General features: G+C 56.7%; 1 protein-coding gene across 7 annotated transcripts in view; it reads right to left on the bottom strand.

The window, feature by feature from the left end:
* BICRA (BRD4 interacting chromatin remodeling complex associated protein) overlaps positions 1–17,692 on the bottom strand; it is a 75,310-nt gene that overhangs the window by 2,976 nt on the left and 54,642 nt on the right. For 6 of the 7 annotated variants that reach the window (XM_070771358.1, XM_070771362.1, XM_070771356.1 and 3 more), the window contains 8 exons: positions 16,633–16,698; positions 12,753–14,723; positions 12,014–12,190; positions 3,192–3,836; positions 2,844–3,024; positions 2,432–2,541; positions 1,281–1,342; positions 64–212 (listed from right to left, as the gene is read on the bottom strand). In XM_070771358.1, coding sequence (XP_070627459.1) covers positions 64–212; positions 1,281–1,342; positions 2,432–2,541; positions 2,844–3,024; positions 3,192–3,836; positions 12,014–12,190; positions 12,753–14,723; positions 16,633–16,698 — 3,361 coding nt within the window. The remainder of the gene's footprint in view (positions 1–63; positions 213–1,280; positions 1,343–2,431; positions 2,542–2,843; positions 3,025–3,191; positions 3,837–12,013; positions 12,191–12,752; positions 14,724–16,632; positions 16,699–17,692) is intronic. The other variant, XM_070771363.1, reaches the window with a different exon arrangement.

The raw sequence follows: 17,692 nt of genomic DNA, 5'->3' as shown, positions 1-17,692 counted from the left end.
TCAAGGGCGCCTGCACCCTGTATGGTCCTCACCACCCGCCTCCACACCCAGGGGAGGCCTCACCTTTGTGGTAGTCGTTGGGGGAGGGGAGGGCACCCTGGTAGACATGATAGGGCAGGAGGCGGTGCAGGGCATCCTCGAAGGAGGGGAAGGCCGTCTTGCAGTCAGGGTGCAGGACGGAGCCCTGATGTTTGTGCAAATGCTCCAGGAAGCTGGGAGGGTCGGGGGAAGGACCACACACACAGACAACTCGTGGTGAGGCCAGGAGACGGCAGAACCGGACCCTGAGCCCCCAGGCCACAAGGCAGACAACGAGGAGGGAAGGAACGCTGCAGAAATACGTGTGAACGTGTGCCTGGCCTCCCTCACTGTATCTCAGGGGACAACCAATGGCAGGAAGTGCTATCCTTATGCCCATTTTACAGATGAGGAAACTGAGGCCTGCGAAGATGAAGTCACGGATCCAAAGCAGCTAGAGGCAGCGCTGGGAGTTAGATGCCAGAGCGTGCGACTCACCTTCCATGCAATACCATCTCCTGCCACTTGGGGTCAGCATGTCCCCGCTCTACCTGGAACCCAGCAGCAGGCTTGGGGAGGCGGGCAGGGAGGTTGGGCCCTTGCGTGGTTGGTTAATAAGATCTGCTTTCTCACTGAGCAGTAGACTATCGCCTACTATGTATGGCTGTCTCTCCCACCAGACATGCTTCCTTGTCTGTACCCAGTGCTGAAGGCCAGCAGCCCTCACACACAGTGGATGCGGGACCTGGTCTGTCCAGTGTTTCCAGAGTCCAGCATAGGACTGGGCACCCGATGAGGATCTGACCAACACTCTCAGTGGACGGAGGGCAGGAGAGAGGGACAGAACACGAGCATCCAACACGGACCTGCCCACCCACCCCAACAGCCATCCGTCCAGCCATGCACCTGCCTGGGTAGCGTCCATCTATCCATTCACACTGGCCCCCAGGCATCCCTGCGTCCACCTGAACACACACCCCCCAACCCCCGGACAGGAGACACTGCCTGCCAGCCGGGTCCGAGGCGCTCAGGGTACTGCGGTGACCAAGCCACACCAAATATCCACCCCCGCCCGCTTGAAGCCAGCAGCCTAGCTGCCCCATGAATGCTGCTAACACAGCCACAGGGAATCCTCGTCATTCAGCCTATAATCACTACTATTCCCACCCCTCTCCCTAGAGGGGGAGATGGAGGGGTCAATGACACTTCCCGAACCCACAGCGGGGGACAGTGCCGGGCGAGGAGGCACACGCGGAGCTCACCAGGCTTCTTTGCTGGGCTGAAGCGTGGGGGGTTTCTTCAGGCTGCCCAACTTGCTCTCATACTGTGGGGGAGAGAGAAGCCAGTGAGGGGGGGTTTCGCGATGGAGGAGCGTTCCCTTGGCACCTGAGCCTCTCTACGCCCCAGCCTGGGACAAAGATGGGAGGGGCTGATGTCACCCGAGATGGGGTCCCGGTCCTAGCTGCAGGATTCCCCACCCAGCACACTCAACCTGCAGGGAAGGCTGGGGCTGGATCCAGGGCTGGGGGACACAGCAAGGAGAGGGTTACAGGCAGGCTCAAGCCCCAGGCGTCCACCTGGGTCGCCTCCTCCAGCCCCTTCTCAGGCTTGGGTCTCTCAGCTTCCACCTGGTACCTCCCTCCCTGCCCATCAAAAGGCCCACAAATCCCCCCTCATTGTCCAGCACCTGATGAGCACGGCCTCTTTCCTCCCACCCCTGCCAAAATCTCTACCTTGACTTCCCTTGTCCTGCCTCTTCTTCCCTTTCAGGCTCTCTTGAATCTTGTCTCTGCCTCAGTCTCCTCCACCTTCCCTGCCTATGCCCCTCTGGCCTGGGTACCACCATCCTAGCTCTCCTCTTGACCACATCCTCCCCTCCCCCCACCCCCATCACCACCTTCTCTTTTCTCTGGCTGCACTGCAAGGCATGTGGGACCTTGGTTCCCCAACCAGGGATTGAACCCATTCCCCCTGTACTGGAAGTGCGGAGTCTTAACCGCCAAGGCAGTCCCTCTGCCATCTCTGACTCAGTGTCTTGCTGGCCACCCTGCCCTGTCCTTCCTTTTAGGGTCTCCCCCCCGCCTGTCCTGAGCCAACATAGTCCCTTCTCCTGCAGCCTCCATCTCTCACCTGCTCATGCCCCCAGTGACCGCCTGGGGTCTCTCTCAGGCCATCTCTCCCATCCTCATTCTGTCGTTTCGGTGTTTGGGGGTGGATCTCGGTTCAACTGTCTTGGTTTCCCACGTGCCCCAGCCTGGACTGGCCGGATGTCTTACTCCCGACCTGGCTGTGTCTCTGCCCATCTCTACCTCCCTGCCTGCCTGCCGGCCGGCCTCCCCTTCCCCTCCAGCCCCATCACAGTTCCCCAGCGACCAGGCCTGGGCCCTAGCCTGCCACTCTGGGTGCCCCTTACCTGCAGCCCGGAGGACTTCCCTGGCCCAGAAGGGGCGGCCTTGGCCACGGTCAGGGTTGGGAGGTTGCTGGCAAAGGCTTTGCTCTCGGCAGGAAGCAGAGGAGGCAGGCCTGGGGTGGAGGTGTGGGCAGACAGGGCTCAGGGGTCACGGGCACAAAGGCCCCCCCAGAGACCCTGCACCCCCTACTGCTCTGGTTCTTGGGCCTCGGGGGCTATGGCGGCCCCAAAGTGAGTGCGCCTGGAGGGGATCTGGGGAGTACAGCCCGCCCCCCTCCACCGTCCCTGTCCCTGGAGATCTGGGTGACCCTTGGGCTCCGGTGCCCACAGTTCTGGCCCACATGTCCTCCCTGTGACTCCCACCCACCTGCTTCGGGCCCCTCCATGGCTCCGTTGCGGGCTCCCTCTCCCCTACCTGCGGTGGCCATGGGCGCTGGGGCGGGGGGATGGCTGGGGGTGGTGGGGGTCCCGGATGGAGCCTGCCCACTGACCAGCACGGAGGCAGTGGGGCTGGCAAGGGGTCCCAGGCTGGCGGAGGACTGTGGGGCGGTGGGGGCCCCCACGGCCTTGCTCTGGAGAATGATCCCAGACGGCACCTGAGGAGGGGGACAGGTGGTTTGGGGCAGGGGAACACGCTAGGAGCAGGGGCAGCCAGGAACCAGGAACGGGGGTGAAGAGAAAGCCAGAAAGCGGGAGGGAATTGGACTGGCAGGGAGGGTGGGGGTGTGGCGTGGGTGGTGGGCTGGCCCCTGCCTCCAATTACCTGGTGAAATCTCTCGAGAAGAGCCTTCGGCTGGGGCAGCGCCGGGAAGGGGGTGGTCACCATCTGGAAGGTCCGAGGAGGCGGTGGGGGGGGCGCTGCGGGCTCAGGGACCAGGTGGAGGGTCGGAGGGGGCGTGGGGGATTTGTGGGGCCCCTGGCTGGGTGGGTACTGCAGCTGGAAGTCAGGCGGCGTGGGGGCTGGCAGCCGGGAGGACGTCTCGGAGGAGGAGGTGGAGGCGACCCCGACAGTGGAGGTGGAGGCCGGAGGGAGGTGGGGGGCGGGGGCCAGTGGCCCCTCCAGAGGCTGGGATGGGGGTCGCAGTGGGGGCTGGGGTGGGCCTGGGGCGGTGGGGGCCGGGGTGCTTGTGGAGGGGGCGCCGCCCAGCTGGTTCTGGATGACAAAGATGCCAGGCAGGGTAGGGGGTACCTGGGGAGGAGGGCAGGGGTGCAGGGCGGGCTCTGAGGGGGGACGGGACAAGCTCTGAGGCTGGGAAGGGGGGCGGGAGTGGGGGCGAGATGGGGGGCGGGACGGGGGCCGGGCCGGGTGAGGGGACGGCAGGTGGGGGCTGTCCCCCAGGGGGGCCTGGTGAGGTAGTGACGGGGAAGAGGAGGGGCCGGGGCCCTTCAGCGGAGCCGCTGCGGGGATCTGGGCAGGGGAGGAGGGAGAGGGGAGGGGGCGGGGGTCAGAACCAACCTTGGCTCCCCTGGCCCCAAGACACTGGGGACCCCGGCCACTCCCGCCCGGAAGCCCTGCCCCCCTTCTTGGCCACCCCTTGTCCTGATCCCCGCCCCCGCCATCCTTCTCACCACTCCACCTCCATCCCCCACCTTGTACCTGCCCCCCACCCCCGACCTGTCCACCTACCTCATTCCCTCAACCTATCCCTTCTCGACCCACCATCTGCCCCCCCAACTCCGTACCTCTGCCTTCTGATCTCCGCCCCTGCCCCCCAGACCCCCCTCCCCCCAGAGGAAGGCGAGCTCTGCAGGCTTTGGGGGCAGCAGCAGAGGAAGCAGTGGCGGCGGGAGCACCACACCAGCTGCCTGCGGCAGGTAGGCAGAGGGGGCCAGGGAGCAGAGCACAGCAGCAAGTGCGGGGGGGTGGGGAGGGTGCCGGGCTGACAGTCCAGCTGACCCAGGAGAACAGACACCAGCAGGGAGACTGCGGCTGCTGCGAACTGGGGGTGGGGGTGGGGGCCAATAGTTGAGGAGGGCACGCTGGGAATGGGGGAGCCGGGGATGAGGATGGAAACCAAGGGTCAAGGTCAGGGTCGAGTCCCCCTGGATGCCAGCACATGAGTTACGAGTCCCCTTCTAAGTGTCCATGACCTGTACCTGTGGGGTCATGGCTGCATGGCTACCTGGGGGTCGTGGAAACCTACAGGTATGGGTGTGAGTGTGTGCGTGCATGTGTGTGTGTGTATCAGGCTTGCATATGCAATCTAAGCACTAGTCTGTAACACGTACACAGTGACCTCACCTAAAACACACCTCAGTCAGGGCACCCTTCTCCCCCTAAAGGTCACCTCTCCAGGAACCTCAAACCTCAGCAGCTGCTATTGAACCATGGCAACAGCTGGGCACCCAACACTGAACTGGCACCTCTCTGCTCTGGGTCACAGAATCCACCCCACGGAGAGCGCCCACTGACCCAGCGCTTGCGGCTGGGAACGTGTACCCACTCATGGGCTCTCTCCATGGTCCTGAGAGCTGTGATCGTATCTGACCCACTTCACAGATCAGACACTGAGGCCAGGGAACCAAAATGACCGGTCCAAATGATACAAATGAACTTACAACACAGAAAGAGACCCATAGACTTAAAAACCTAACCTACTGTTTCCTGGTTGGGGGGGGGCGGTGGTGGGCAGGGGGAAGGAGATAGTTAGGGAGTTTTGGAAGGTCATGTATATACTGCTATATTCAAAATAGATAATCACCAAGGACCTACTGTAGAGCACAGGGAACTCTGCTCAATGATATGTGGCAGCCTGGATGGGAGGGGAGTTTAGGAGAGAATAGATGCATGTACATGTATGGCTGCTCACCTGAAACCATCACTAAATTGTTAATCGGCTATACTCCAATACAAAATAAAAAGTTTAAAGTTCGGAAATAAATAAATAGATATTAAATGAAACAAACAAAACAGAAGAGCCTCGAGTGGACCTGGTAATCTCGCCTGCAGCAATTTGTGATCAGGAATATTCAGGCTCTTGCTCACAGGGCTGGCCACCGTGGGACTATTTACAACAGAGAAAACCAGAGAAGAAAGCTGGTAGGAGCCGCAGGCGAGGAGCTGACAGTGAGGACCAAGGGGGCTGTCCCGCTTGGCACTCTCCCCTCCTAAGCACAGGCTTCAGAGGGCATGATGAAGTGGCAACACAGACCAGATGCTGAGAGAGAATGACAGCGATCCACAACACGATTGCTAGACGGCTGGCTGCACCGCATTATGGACAGTGAATTTGATAACAGTATTGTCACAATGCTAGAGGCACTGGATCTGATGACTGCAGTGGTTGAGTGAGAGGATGCTCTTATTCTCAAAGACAGAAATAATCAGATTAAAATATGAAGGGGGTGCAGAAGCATGATGTCTGCAATTGACTCTCAAATGATTCAGGAAAAGAAAAAGGGATACATGTTGCGAGGGCCGTGGCTAAAGCTAATGTGGCCAAATATTTACAGTGGTTAAATCTGGGGTGGTCCCCAGCGATCCCTGCCTCCCTGTTTTCAGGCTCCAATCAGGGGTGGCCCCTAGCAATCCCCGCCTCCCTGTTTTCAGGCTCCTCCCACACTGTACCAGGGTTGGTCTCTGCAGCCATAGGAACTCAGCGGAAGTGATCACATGTCACTTCCAAGATTAGGTTATAAAAAAGATTGGCTTCTCTCCTGGGCAGCTCCCTTGCTCTTTTTCTAGTCGATTATGTGCTCAGGGGAAGCCGACTGTGGATCATGTGGGCCGCCCTTCGAGGAGGCCTCAGTTTCTCTCTACGTAGGCCCTCTCCCACCAGCAGCCTTACCAGTGCACCATCTTTGTTGTTATTCTGGCTACACAGTGCGGTATGCGGAATCTTAGTTCCCTGACCAGGGATCAAACTCTTACCCTCTGCAGCAGACACACAGAGCCTTAACCACTGGGCCACCAGGGAAGTCCCACAAGTGCAGCATCTTGGAAGCAGACTGTCCAGCCTGGTCGAGCCTTCAGATGACTCAGCCCTGGCTGACACCTTGACTATAATCTCCCAAAAGATCACACACCAGAACCTCCCAGTTAATCTGCTTCCAGATTCCTGATCCTTAGAAATCACGTGAGGTAAGTTAATGTTTGTTGTTTCAAGCTGCTCAGTTTTGGAAGAAAGATAATCCGTTACACAGCAACAGATAACTAAAACATCTGCTTAGAGTAAAGAACTCACATGGGTATTATTCCCACATTCTAGTCTTACAACTTTGCTATATGTTTGAAACTAACTAAAAATGAAAAGCTTAAAAATAACCCCCAAATTGAAAAATATTTTAAAAAATTCTCATCCTCAATAAAAATACAGGGACAAATACACACACACTCCCCCCAAACCAAGTCAAGAAGCAAATGACATACTGGGGGAAATAGTGAGAGTCCCTTGGACAGTAAGGAGATCAAACTGGTCAATCCTAAAGGAAATCAACCCTGAATATTCATTGGAAGGACTGATCCTGAAGCTGAACCACCTAATCTGAAGAACCCATTCATTAGAAAAGACCCTGACGCTGGGAAAGATTAAAGGCAGGAGAAGGGGACGACAGAGGATGAGATGGTGGATGGCATGACTGACTCAACAGACATGTGTTTGAGCAAGCTCTAGGAGACGGTGAAGGACAGGGAAGTCTGGCGTGCTGCAGTCCATGGGGTCGCAAAGAGTCAGACACGAGTTAGTGACTGACCAACAAGACAGCCTAGACAAAGCTCATCTCTCTCATATAAAAAGAGCCTCTGGAAATCACTAAGAATAACAAGCAGTGAGAAAAATGGGGGCAAAGGATATGATCAGACACAGTGTAGAAAAAGAAACACAACAGGCTTAAATAGGTCAAGAGATGCTCAACCTCCCTTGTAATAAGAGAGATGCAGATCAAAGGTGCCCTATGGAGCCAAGTTCAGGCACACATTACAAATAAGTCATATGTCTCACAAAGGCACTCGCACATTGCCTGTGGGAGTCTAAGCTGGCACCATTTGCTACAGCCTCAGAGGAATGCAATTCAGCAGCTGCTGTGCAAATTCTAAGTGCACCTGTGCTTTGATCCAGCAAACAGGCTTCTCGGAAGTGACCAGAGAGACACATGTACACGAGATGACAGATGTTTACTGCAGCTCTATGTGAAGGACCAAAGCCTAGACGTGGTCTAAGCGCATCAGGACAGCACGTCCGAGGATGAAAGCTCATCCAGCCCCATCTACACAAAGGAATACTTCTCCACTGTAACAAAAGGACCAAGGAAATGCCCCACGGGCTACCCAAGAACATGGATAATGTGCTACCTGCTGGGTAGAGAGAAATGTTAACCTATATTTGCACAAGGTTGTATATGCACAGAACTGGAAGAAAATACAAAAAAGTTAAGTGCTGAGGCTATGGGGAGGGGTTGGGAATGCAGGCATGGGGTGGGATACTTCCCCCCATACCTTAAAAATCCTTTTTGGAACTTCCCTGGCTGTCCAGTGGTTAAGACTCTGGGCTTCCACTGCAGGGGCGCAGGTTCAATCCCTGGTCAGGGAACTAAGATCCCATGCACCACAGATAAAAAGAAAAAAAGATTAGAAAAAAAAAAAAAACGGTTTTTCATGATTGAACCATGTGAATATACTACCTAATGTCAAAAGGGACAAATGTTTGAAATGGATGAGAAGAAGAAAAGCAAGGCTAAAAGAAGACTTCATACCAAAAATGCTGCCAGCAGCTTCTACACGCTGGTATTTTGGGTGATTTGTTTTTCTTCTTAGTTCTTTTCTGTATTTTTTAAATCCTCTAGAGAAGCATGAAATTATTTTTATAATTACATTTTTTTTTTTAAAGCTCCCACATGAGTGGACTGTTTACTGAGAGATTCCAACTGCCCGTGGGGAGATGGGAAGATGTTAAGATGTTCGAGTCAAGCAGAATTTGAGAGAAGCACAGGAGTGGGGGGGCATGCATCTTCCCACATGGCAGGCAATGAGCGGGTCGCTGATCTGGGGTTGAGGAAGCTGACAGAGGCCTTTACCAGCAGGAACCTCATGAAGGAGCAGCTGGATTGGTCCATAACGTGCTTGGGCAGTGCGTACTGCCAACCCTCCACATCCACGGGGGCTCACCCCATCAGATACCAAAATCCAGGGATGCTCAAGTCCTTTATACCCATGGTGCAGTATTTGCATATAACCTACACACAACCTTTCACATATTTCAAATCACCTCTAGATTACCTATGATGGAGAAGGCAATGGCAACCCACTCCAGGACTCTTGCCTGGAAAATCTCATGGATGGAGGAACCTGGTGGGCTGCAGTCCATGGGGTCGTGAAGAGTCGGACATGACTGAGCGACTTCACTTTCACGCACTGGAGAAGGAAATGGCAACCCACTCCAGTGTTCTTGCCTGGAGAATTCCAGGGGCGGTGGAGCCTGGTGGGCTGCCATCTATGGGGTCGCACAGAGTCGGACACGACTGAAGCAACTTAGCAGCAGCAGCAGCAGATTACCTACAATACCTAATAAATGGCGCTAGTGGTAAAGAACCCACCTGCCCATGCCAGAAGCATAAGTGACGTGCATTCAATCCCTGGGTTGGGAAGATCCCCTGGAGGAGGGCATGGCTACCCACTCCAGTATTCTTGCCTGAAGAATCCCATGGACAGAGGGGCCTGGCGGGCTACAGTCTATGGGGTCGCAAAGAGTCAGACATGACTGACGTGATTTAGCATGCATGCACACACGCACAATGTCAATGCTATGGAAGTAGTTGTCTGCATATTCACATGGTACTTTTTGGAACTTTCTGGAATATTTTTCCCCGAATATTTTCCACCCACTGGTGGTTGAATCCAGCGGAGCAGAATCTGCAGATTCGGAGGGCCGACTGGATACCCTCTGATGCAGCAATTCTATTTCTAAACATTCACCCTATGGGCATTCTCACGCACGAGCAAAGTCCGGTATAAGAGTATGTATGTATGGGAATGTTCGTTAGCGATTCCATGGGACTGGATACCTTAAGTGTTCACCAATAGGGGACTGAATAAGTGAAGTCTTGCACATCTACAAAATAATAAAATAAAGATCTCAAAAGGTCTGGCAGACTAAGGCCCAGAAGCCAAAGGTGGCCTGCCGCCCGCTTGGCCCGACCATTTTGGACAGCCCGCAAGCTAAGAATAGTTTTTACGCTTTTAAATGGTTGAAAACAAGTCAGAAGAAGAATATTCTTTGACTCGGGACACTGATAGGAGATTCAAATTTCAGTGTGCATAAGTAAGGCTTTATGGGAGCCCACCCACGCTCATTCATTTATCTAGAGCCATTTCTAGGCTATAGTGACAGTCCCGCAAAGCCCAAAACGTTTACTACTGGCCCTTCATGGAAAATTCGCCGGGCTTCTCTCTCACACTCCAGGACTTTCGACATGTCGGTCCTGTTGAAGCACGTTACATACACTAATTCATTTATTCCTCACAACAGCCATTGTGCTCATACCCATTTGTCAGTTCAGGAAGTTGAGGCCCAGGGAGGTTAAGGGGCTTGGGGGAGGCTCCATCTTGGTACTGATGGTCACCCAAGGAGCGAGTCCAGACAAGCACCTGCAGGTATGTGGCGCTGAAGTGGTAGATCACATACGTGCCTTGCCCTGCTCTCAACCACAGCACTCAGAAGGGCTCCTACCAGCCCCGAGCTCCAGCTGAGGATGGAAGGCTCGCAGAGGGGACTGCCCTTGCCCCAGGGACCCAGGCCCACGTCTGACCACCCAAAAACAGTACTTTCAACCTGAGTCTCTCCTAGTCCAGGTGGCCCCTGGCCCCTGCCCTTCCTTCCTGTATAGAGATGACCAGAGGAAATCTTGGCCCCTGTCCCTCTGGACTGACCCGCGCTTGATGCCACAAACACAACAGCTAAAACAATCATTTGTTGTTGAGTCGCTAAGCCACGTCCAACTCTTTTGTGATCCCCATGGACCGAAGCCCGCCAGGTTCCTCTCTATCCACGGGATTTCCCGGACAAGAATACTGGAGTTGGTTGCCATTTCCTTCATCAGAGGCTCTTCCTGACCCAGGGATCGAACTCGCCTCTCCTGCAGTGGCAGGCAGGTTCTTTACCACTGAGCCACCTAGGAAGTCCCCAAGTAATAATAACAATAGCAAATATTTTTGGACTGTTTACTCTGTGCAAAGCACATAGCAACTCGGTTACTCGTCCTAGTAGACGTATAAAGAAACTACTATCCCCATCTTCCAGGTGAGGAAACTGAGGTTCAGCAGTTACAGGGACTTGCCCAGGGTTAGCACAAGGCCTGGCACATACTTAGCGCTCTCTTTTCCCTAAACAACAGTTGATGGAATGAAGAAGCTGGTTGCTTCCAGTCACATGGTGAGTAGCAGAGCCTGAGAGTAAAATCATGGCTATTGACGGGCAAAGTCTAGCTGATTTTCTGCCTGCATGGCCCTCGCTCATCTTATTTCCTCCTCTTTCTGCCTGTCCTAATCTACCTACCCATGGATCCTTTTTGAACAAGTGCAACATCTGTCCCTCCAGAATAAAAGGGGCCCATCCCAACCTCTCATATGCTGATGTGCTAATGACTCATATGAGACAAAGTCTATTTCTCTCATATGTAAAGAGTTTCTACAAACCAACAAGAAAATGACCAGCAATTCAAATTTGAAAATGGCCAAGTGTATCAACAGATAATTCCACAGAAAACACAAATAACTCTAAATCTATAAAAATCTGCCCAGCCTCATTTACAGTAAAAGAAATACAAATTAAAACAGAAGAAGACACTGTTTTTCACTTACCCAAGTGGCCAAGTTCAATATCACTTGAGGGTGGGGGCAAACAACCAGAGATCATATACTGATCAACCACAGATAATCCATTAAACCAATTTATACTCTACAGGGAGCAGTTTGGCAGTATCTGTCACAATTACAAATGCATATGCTCTCAGACCTAGCGATGTCCTTTTAGAATGTATCCAACAAAGAGACATATGTACAGAGTTGTACTTTGCAGCCTTGCTCATCCGACAGCTAAAGACCAAAAGTGACCTAAATTCCCGACAACAATATCTGGTTACATAAAGGGCACCCCCACACAATGGAGTACTATGCGATCATGTAAAAGAATGGAGTACAGTCTCCAAGATGAACCTCTAAATGATAAACGGTGCAGAATGCATGTAGAGTATTGCTTTTGTTTTCGTAAAAATGGAAGGAAAAGAACCCTGTTGTCTTTTTGTTTGCCCCTTCGTAGGAAAGGAGTGGAAGAAACCCCCTTGGGGAGGGAAAGCCAGGCTCGGATCTAGACCTCTTGGTGTCTTCCTCAAAATGTGAGATACTTATCCAGACAGGGAAATGATCATTCTAGGACCTAACCATGTGTCCCTGACTAGAGTGTGGTCTCAAGCATCCACGGCTGTCAGGAGACCCTCAGGAAGCATCTGGGGAGCCAAGGAGAGCACCGCTTCCCAAGGCAGCGAGACAGAGAGGCAGGCAGGGCAGCCAGAGAGCGCGTGGAGAGGGTGGGGAGGAGGGGCGAGGGGCAGGGCTGGTCTGCGCTGGGACAGAGGCTGCTGGGGTTCGTCTACCTGGGGGGCCGGCGCCGGGGAGGCCTGGCTGTCGGGGGCCTGAGGGCCAAGGCCAGCTCCTTTGGCGACAGGGGTGGTCGGGGCTGGGTCTTGGGCGGGAGGCGGGGCGCTGACTATGACCGAGGCGGGCACGGAGAGGTGGGGGCCCTCTGTGGAGAGGGGCTGCTGGCTCCTCTCCTGCAACGGGCAGCCCACAGCGGGTCAGAGGCCACCCCGACACACCCAAGGCCTCTACACCCCAACTCCCTGCCCCCACGGGTGCTCCGGAGAAGGGGGTAGTGGGAACCAGTTAGAGGACACCCAGAGGCTAGACACCGAAGTCAGGGGATTGGGAGCCCCCAGAGTCCAGGGGGCTTGACCTGGGGTAGCTCAGTCCCCTTGGTTCCATGAGTCATCTTCCAGCTCCACCCCAGCATCCATCTCTCCCGCCCCGTCTGTCTGTCTGTCTGTCTGTCTGTCTGTGTCTCACCTGCTCTCTCTCTTGGACCCTTCTCCAACCCTCCAGCAAGAGGGCCGCCTCTCTGTCCCTCCCCTCGTCTGTCTGTCTTGGTGTCAGTCAGCTGGGCCCTGTCGCCCCGGGACCACCTCCTTGGTGACCTGGGGCAGGGGTGGCAACTCTGGGCACCCTTCCTGGCCCCCGGGCCCCCCCCACCCACTTGCTGCTTCAACCGCATCTGGTTCCAGCTCTGGGCCCCCTCTCCACATAGGCCCCTTCCCCTGCCCTGGCGGCCTTGGTTACCTGGGGCAGAAACATCTGCAGGGAGTCCTGAGTGAGGACGGCCGTGGGGGCAGCAGAGGGTGGCTGCCCCAGGACAATCTTCTCCGGGCTGGACGCCAGGCCAGGGCTGGGCTGTGGGGTAGTGGCCTGAGCTGGGGCGGCAGCCTGTGGGGCAGGGGCCTGTGGTGGCGGCGGCGGCTGCTGTTGCTGCTGCGGCTGCTGGAGGCCCAGAGGCAGTGGGGTGCTGACCGTGGGGGGCGCCTGGGGCGCTGTCTGCACTGTGAGGACAGGCGTAGCCTCCCCACCAGCGGCGGGGGTGCCGGGCTGCACCAGACCGTCGGGGGTGTTGAGCATGGCCACGGCGCTGGGGGGCAGGGTGACCCCCTGGAGGACAGTGGTGGCGGCTGGCCCGGCGGCGGCCGGCTGGCTCTGCGTGGGCAGGCTGCCGGCGGCCAGCGACACGGGCATCTGGAAGAGTGCCGGCTGGCCCACCTGGATGGGGGCGGCCGAGAGAATGTGGGCAGCGCTGTGGGCCCCTGAGTGGGGGGCCAGCACGGGGCCCAGGCTCAGCGGGCCCGCCAGGTTCTGGTTGGTGAGGATGGGGTTGGCGATGAGCTGTCCGCCCGCGTGGGGGGCCGCGGCTGCCAGGATCTGCCCGCCCACGTTGGCTGGCAGGGCTGAGAGTGGCTGAGGGAGCTGGACCGCCGACGTGCCAGGCAGCAGGAACTGGTTCTGGCCCGGAAGCATGTGCTGGGCGGGGATGACGATGCTGCTGCCTTGGTTCAGGAGGTGCACGCTCATGGGCTTGCTCAGGGTCCCGGGGGGCTGTGGGGGGGCCGCCCCCGTGGTGGTGGCCGGAGGCGGCTTGAAGACGTTGGCCTGCAGGGCGGGCGCCGGGAAGCCCGACAGCACCACGTTCTGGCCGGCCTTGCCCGCCGCCATGAAAGTCAGGTTCTGGGGAGCCTTGGGTGGCTGCGGGAGGCCCCCAGCCTCGCCCTGGATGGTGAGCGTGGCGCCCGCGGGGGCGAACGGCTTGGGAGTCAGCTGGTAGAGCTTGGGGGGCAGCACGCCGGCAGGCTTGGGCTGGATGGGTGTGGGCGTGCGGTGCAGAATGACGTTGGGCGCTTGAACCAGCGGCGACGTGCCCAGGCCGGGGGCCACTGCCAGCGGCTGTCCTGAGGGCGCCCCACTGGCCGCCGCCGGGGCGGCTCCCGCCCCTCCGAACACTGAGTTCCCATTGAGTGTGGTGGCCACGGCGGCGGGGAGGTTCTTCTGGAGGACCAGGCCGGCCCCCTGGGGTGAGACGCCAGCAGATGCCAGGGTCACTGGCTCCGAAGGGCCGGCCGCTGAGGCCAGGTAGCCGCTGACAGGCACCTGCTTGGCCAGGAGCTGGGAGGTGGGTGGGTTGAGTGCCATGACAGGCTGGCCCACCACCTGGATGGGGGCCAGGCCGAGCGTGGCTGCTGCGGCACCCCCGGGGCTGCCATTTGGCAGGCCCTGGAGGCCCGGGATGGGCTGCAGAGTCACGTTGCCCAGGCCCACAGGCTGCAGGAAGGGCTGGACGCTCAAGGCTTTGCTGACCACGTCCTGGGGCGGCACCAGGGCCTGGTGGGTCAGCACGGTGGGTGGGGCCTGGAGCCCCAGCAGGTCAGCGCCCCCCGAGAAGAGCGCCTGGGGTCCCGTGGCCACGGCAGCAGCCCCTCCGGCCCCCGCCGGGCCAGCCCCGCCGTCCGCGGGCTGCAGGGTGGGCAGCTGGAAGGGGCCCAGGTCCAGCTCAGCCTCAGCCTCGAGTGTCTGCTCGGTGATGTTGGCCTCCTGGAGGCTCTGCTGGAGAATGTCGCAGGGCTGGTCAGCGCCCCCCGCGCCCCCGCCGCCGCCCCCGGCCGCGGGCGAGTCCAGGATGTCATCTTCCAGGAAGTCGAGGTCCACGCTGGGGGCCGGCTGGCTGGGCTCTGGGTTCAAGTGGTTGCCAGAGGCTTCTTGCACGTGGAGCTGGAGGCCAGGGAAGGTGGGGGAGGAGAGAGCCCAGGTTAGCAAGGGGCCGGGCCCAGGACACAGCTGAAGCCAAGGGTACCTGATGTCAGGGCAGCAGGGACAGAAAGAACCTTCTACAAGAAGTGGCTGGACCTGAGTTCAAATCCCAGCTTCGCCAGGGCTGAGCTGGGCACCCCAGGACTGGTTTAATCCAGCCTGTTTTTTCCCCCATCTGTGCACATCAGCAGAATGTAACAAAAACCATTTTCTAAACAGCCATACAGGCCCATGATGCTTATCTGCAATTCCAAAACCCCAAAGGCTCTGAAAACCACAACTGTTTTGAGAACTTTAGGCTGGAAAGCCCTGACCGGAATGCAACTGATGCTCAGAGGGAAAGGCGTTATTCAGCCACGTAACAGGACTCGCCTTCAATGTGACCACAGAAAAGTGAGTGTGTCACGTTACACGCAGCACACATGTAGCCAGCATTGCCTTTCCAGCATCTGAAAAACCCTGAATCCCACAAGCCTGGCCCCAAAGGTTTTGGATCAAAGATCATGGTTCTGTTAAGCGCAGGAGCAGCAGCAGCCTTACCCAGTGCCAAGCGCACTGTGAGTTTGAGGTTTCTTAAGTGCTTTCTGGATGGTGATCCAGGTCACGAATGTACAATCAATACATGTATGCATTTTCGAGCAAATATTCCATAAGTAATGAGTATGCTAGCAGCATGGAATACCCACTGATAATGGGTCAAAACTGTTGTTAAAAAGATTCTGAGTTCATTCCACGTGGACGGCTCAGAGCAGTACCTGGCACCCGAGAAACACCATCTATCACTCCTGCTGGCATTACTATTACTGTCTAGGTCGCTGCTGTTAGTAACAGCCCAGGGAGGTGGGCACTGCTCCCTCCTTGCCCCCTACACTGGGAGGGGGTCATCCCGCTGCCAAGCAGGGGGCATTGCCTGGTGAGACAGGCTCCGGCTCAGCCCCCAACCAAAGACCAGGGGGTTCTGAGCTCCTAACTGCTAAATGGCTATAACCAAACCTGCCTCCTAGGATGGTTGTGACATTTACTGACATCATGCACGTGAGGTGCTAAGAACCTGACCAGGGTCCTTACAGGTCAAATTAAGACAGGGCGGCATGGATAAGAATAGCACATACTCTAACCGATCTATAAGTGTAATAACATGAAAGTACTATTATTTGCTGGGTTCTGGATTTAGGCATGTATATTACGCCAGATCAATTGTTTGGAATGTGTTATTATGGTGGTTGTGAGGATTAAATGAAAATTACCGTAAAGGGTCTAGCATATGATAAGTGTTCTGTAAATGACAGTTACGAAGACGAAGAAGGGGGAGGGAGGAGGAACAAGGAGTGGGCGGGGTAGGGAGAGAAGAGGGGAAGGGAGAGGCCACAGAAGGGGAAGAGGAGGGACGGGCCTGGCACACAGGAGGTGCTCAATAATATAGATGCCCACTGCGAGCCCCACTTTGGGCTTTGCTCATCATCCCTGCTCTCATTTTCCATGCAGAGACGGAGGTCTGTATCAGTGGATCCTCTTCCCCAGGTCACCTTCTAGCCACGGCTGAGCTAGGACAGGACCCCCAAGACGCCCCCATCCCCACTCCTCAGGAGCCAGCCTCAGCCTCCATGCCAGCGCTGTAGCAGCTGATCCCTAAGGCCAGGGACCCCGGAACCGCACCTCCTTCTCTGAGGCACAGCCTGGGGGTAGGGGAGGTATCTGGCAGCCTTGGCCTCACCTGCACCCCACTCTGCTCTCAGTGACCACACCCCAGCCTCCCACCCCCAGAGCAAAGTGCCTCAGGGAATGAGTGAGACGCCCTCCAACCCTCCCCCAAGGGCTGCTCCACGGGCGTTCTGCCCACCACCCTCCCCGAGCCCCCGCAGCCACTTACCCCGGGACCTTCATAGAAGGCATTTTGGGCCTCCCCGGGATTATCCAGGAGGTCATCACTGTCGAGCTGCAACAAGACCCGCCCCCACCCAAGGTCAATGGTCAGCTGGGCAGTGGGCCGGCCCACATGCTAGAACAAAAACCAATTTTGGGTTACATGGGCACAAAGACAAAGACGAGGTTGGGGGGGTGCAGGGGGTGGGGGAGGCTCGAGGGGTAAGGGAAACTCCACCTCCAGAAAAGAGGCCCCAAAGAAAGGGGCTTGGCTGCAAGTTTAAATCCTAAGGAGCCCCCAGCACCGCATCCGAGGCTCCCCGACATGCCTGCCTGGAACTCTCTAGAATCCTGCCTCCGCACCTTCACCCAAGTAGCACCCCTGGCCCTTTGCCCTCTGCCTCCTTGGTAACACACCCTGCAGGGCCTGTCACACGTGCCTCCTCCTCCCGACGCGTGCCTCCTCCTCCCCACACGTGCCCGTCTGTCCCTTCCTATGAAATCAGCCCTTCCTCTGCACAGCCGCGCTCCCCGGGCAACAGATGTGTGAGCTGCTCCCATGTCTGGGAGGGCAGTGACCGGTCTCATTCCAGGAGTTATCATCAATGCCGAGAACAGGCCTTAAGCGCCCACTGTCTGTCCACAGCCAAGCTCCCCAGTTTCTAGCTGATCCCCTTCTAGAACCCTAGACTGGTATGGGGTAGGCCAAAAAGTTCATTTGGGTTTTCTCATCACATTTTACAGAAACACCCAAACCAACTTTTTTTGGCCAATTCAATACATCCAACAGCTGCCCTCAGACTTCTGGGATCTGCCCCAAACTCCCAGTCTCAGGGAATGGCACAACCCATTTGGTTGCTCAGGTCAAGTCCAGGAGGCAGTCTGGACACTATTTCACCATCTAATCCACCCTCAAGTCAAGTGACACTGCCTTCCAGGCCAGCCCCAAAGTCAGCACCTGCCACCTCCTGCAACACCTGCCTTGGGGCCCAGGCTGCCGTCCTCCCATTGCACTTGCCTCTGCTCCGCAAATTATTCGATACATGCCCTTGAGGAGTGGAGCTCTT

Source organism: Bos indicus, chromosome 18 (genome assembly GCF_029378745.1).
Source record: "Bos indicus isolate NIAB-ARS_2022 breed Sahiwal x Tharparkar chromosome 18, NIAB-ARS_B.indTharparkar_mat_pri_1.0, whole genome shotgun sequence".
NCBI classification, from domain to species: Eukaryota; Metazoa; Chordata; class Mammalia; order Artiodactyla; family Bovidae; genus Bos; species Bos indicus.
Note: the sequence above shows the minus strand (reverse complement) of the source record. Positions and strands in the feature narration are given on the sequence as shown.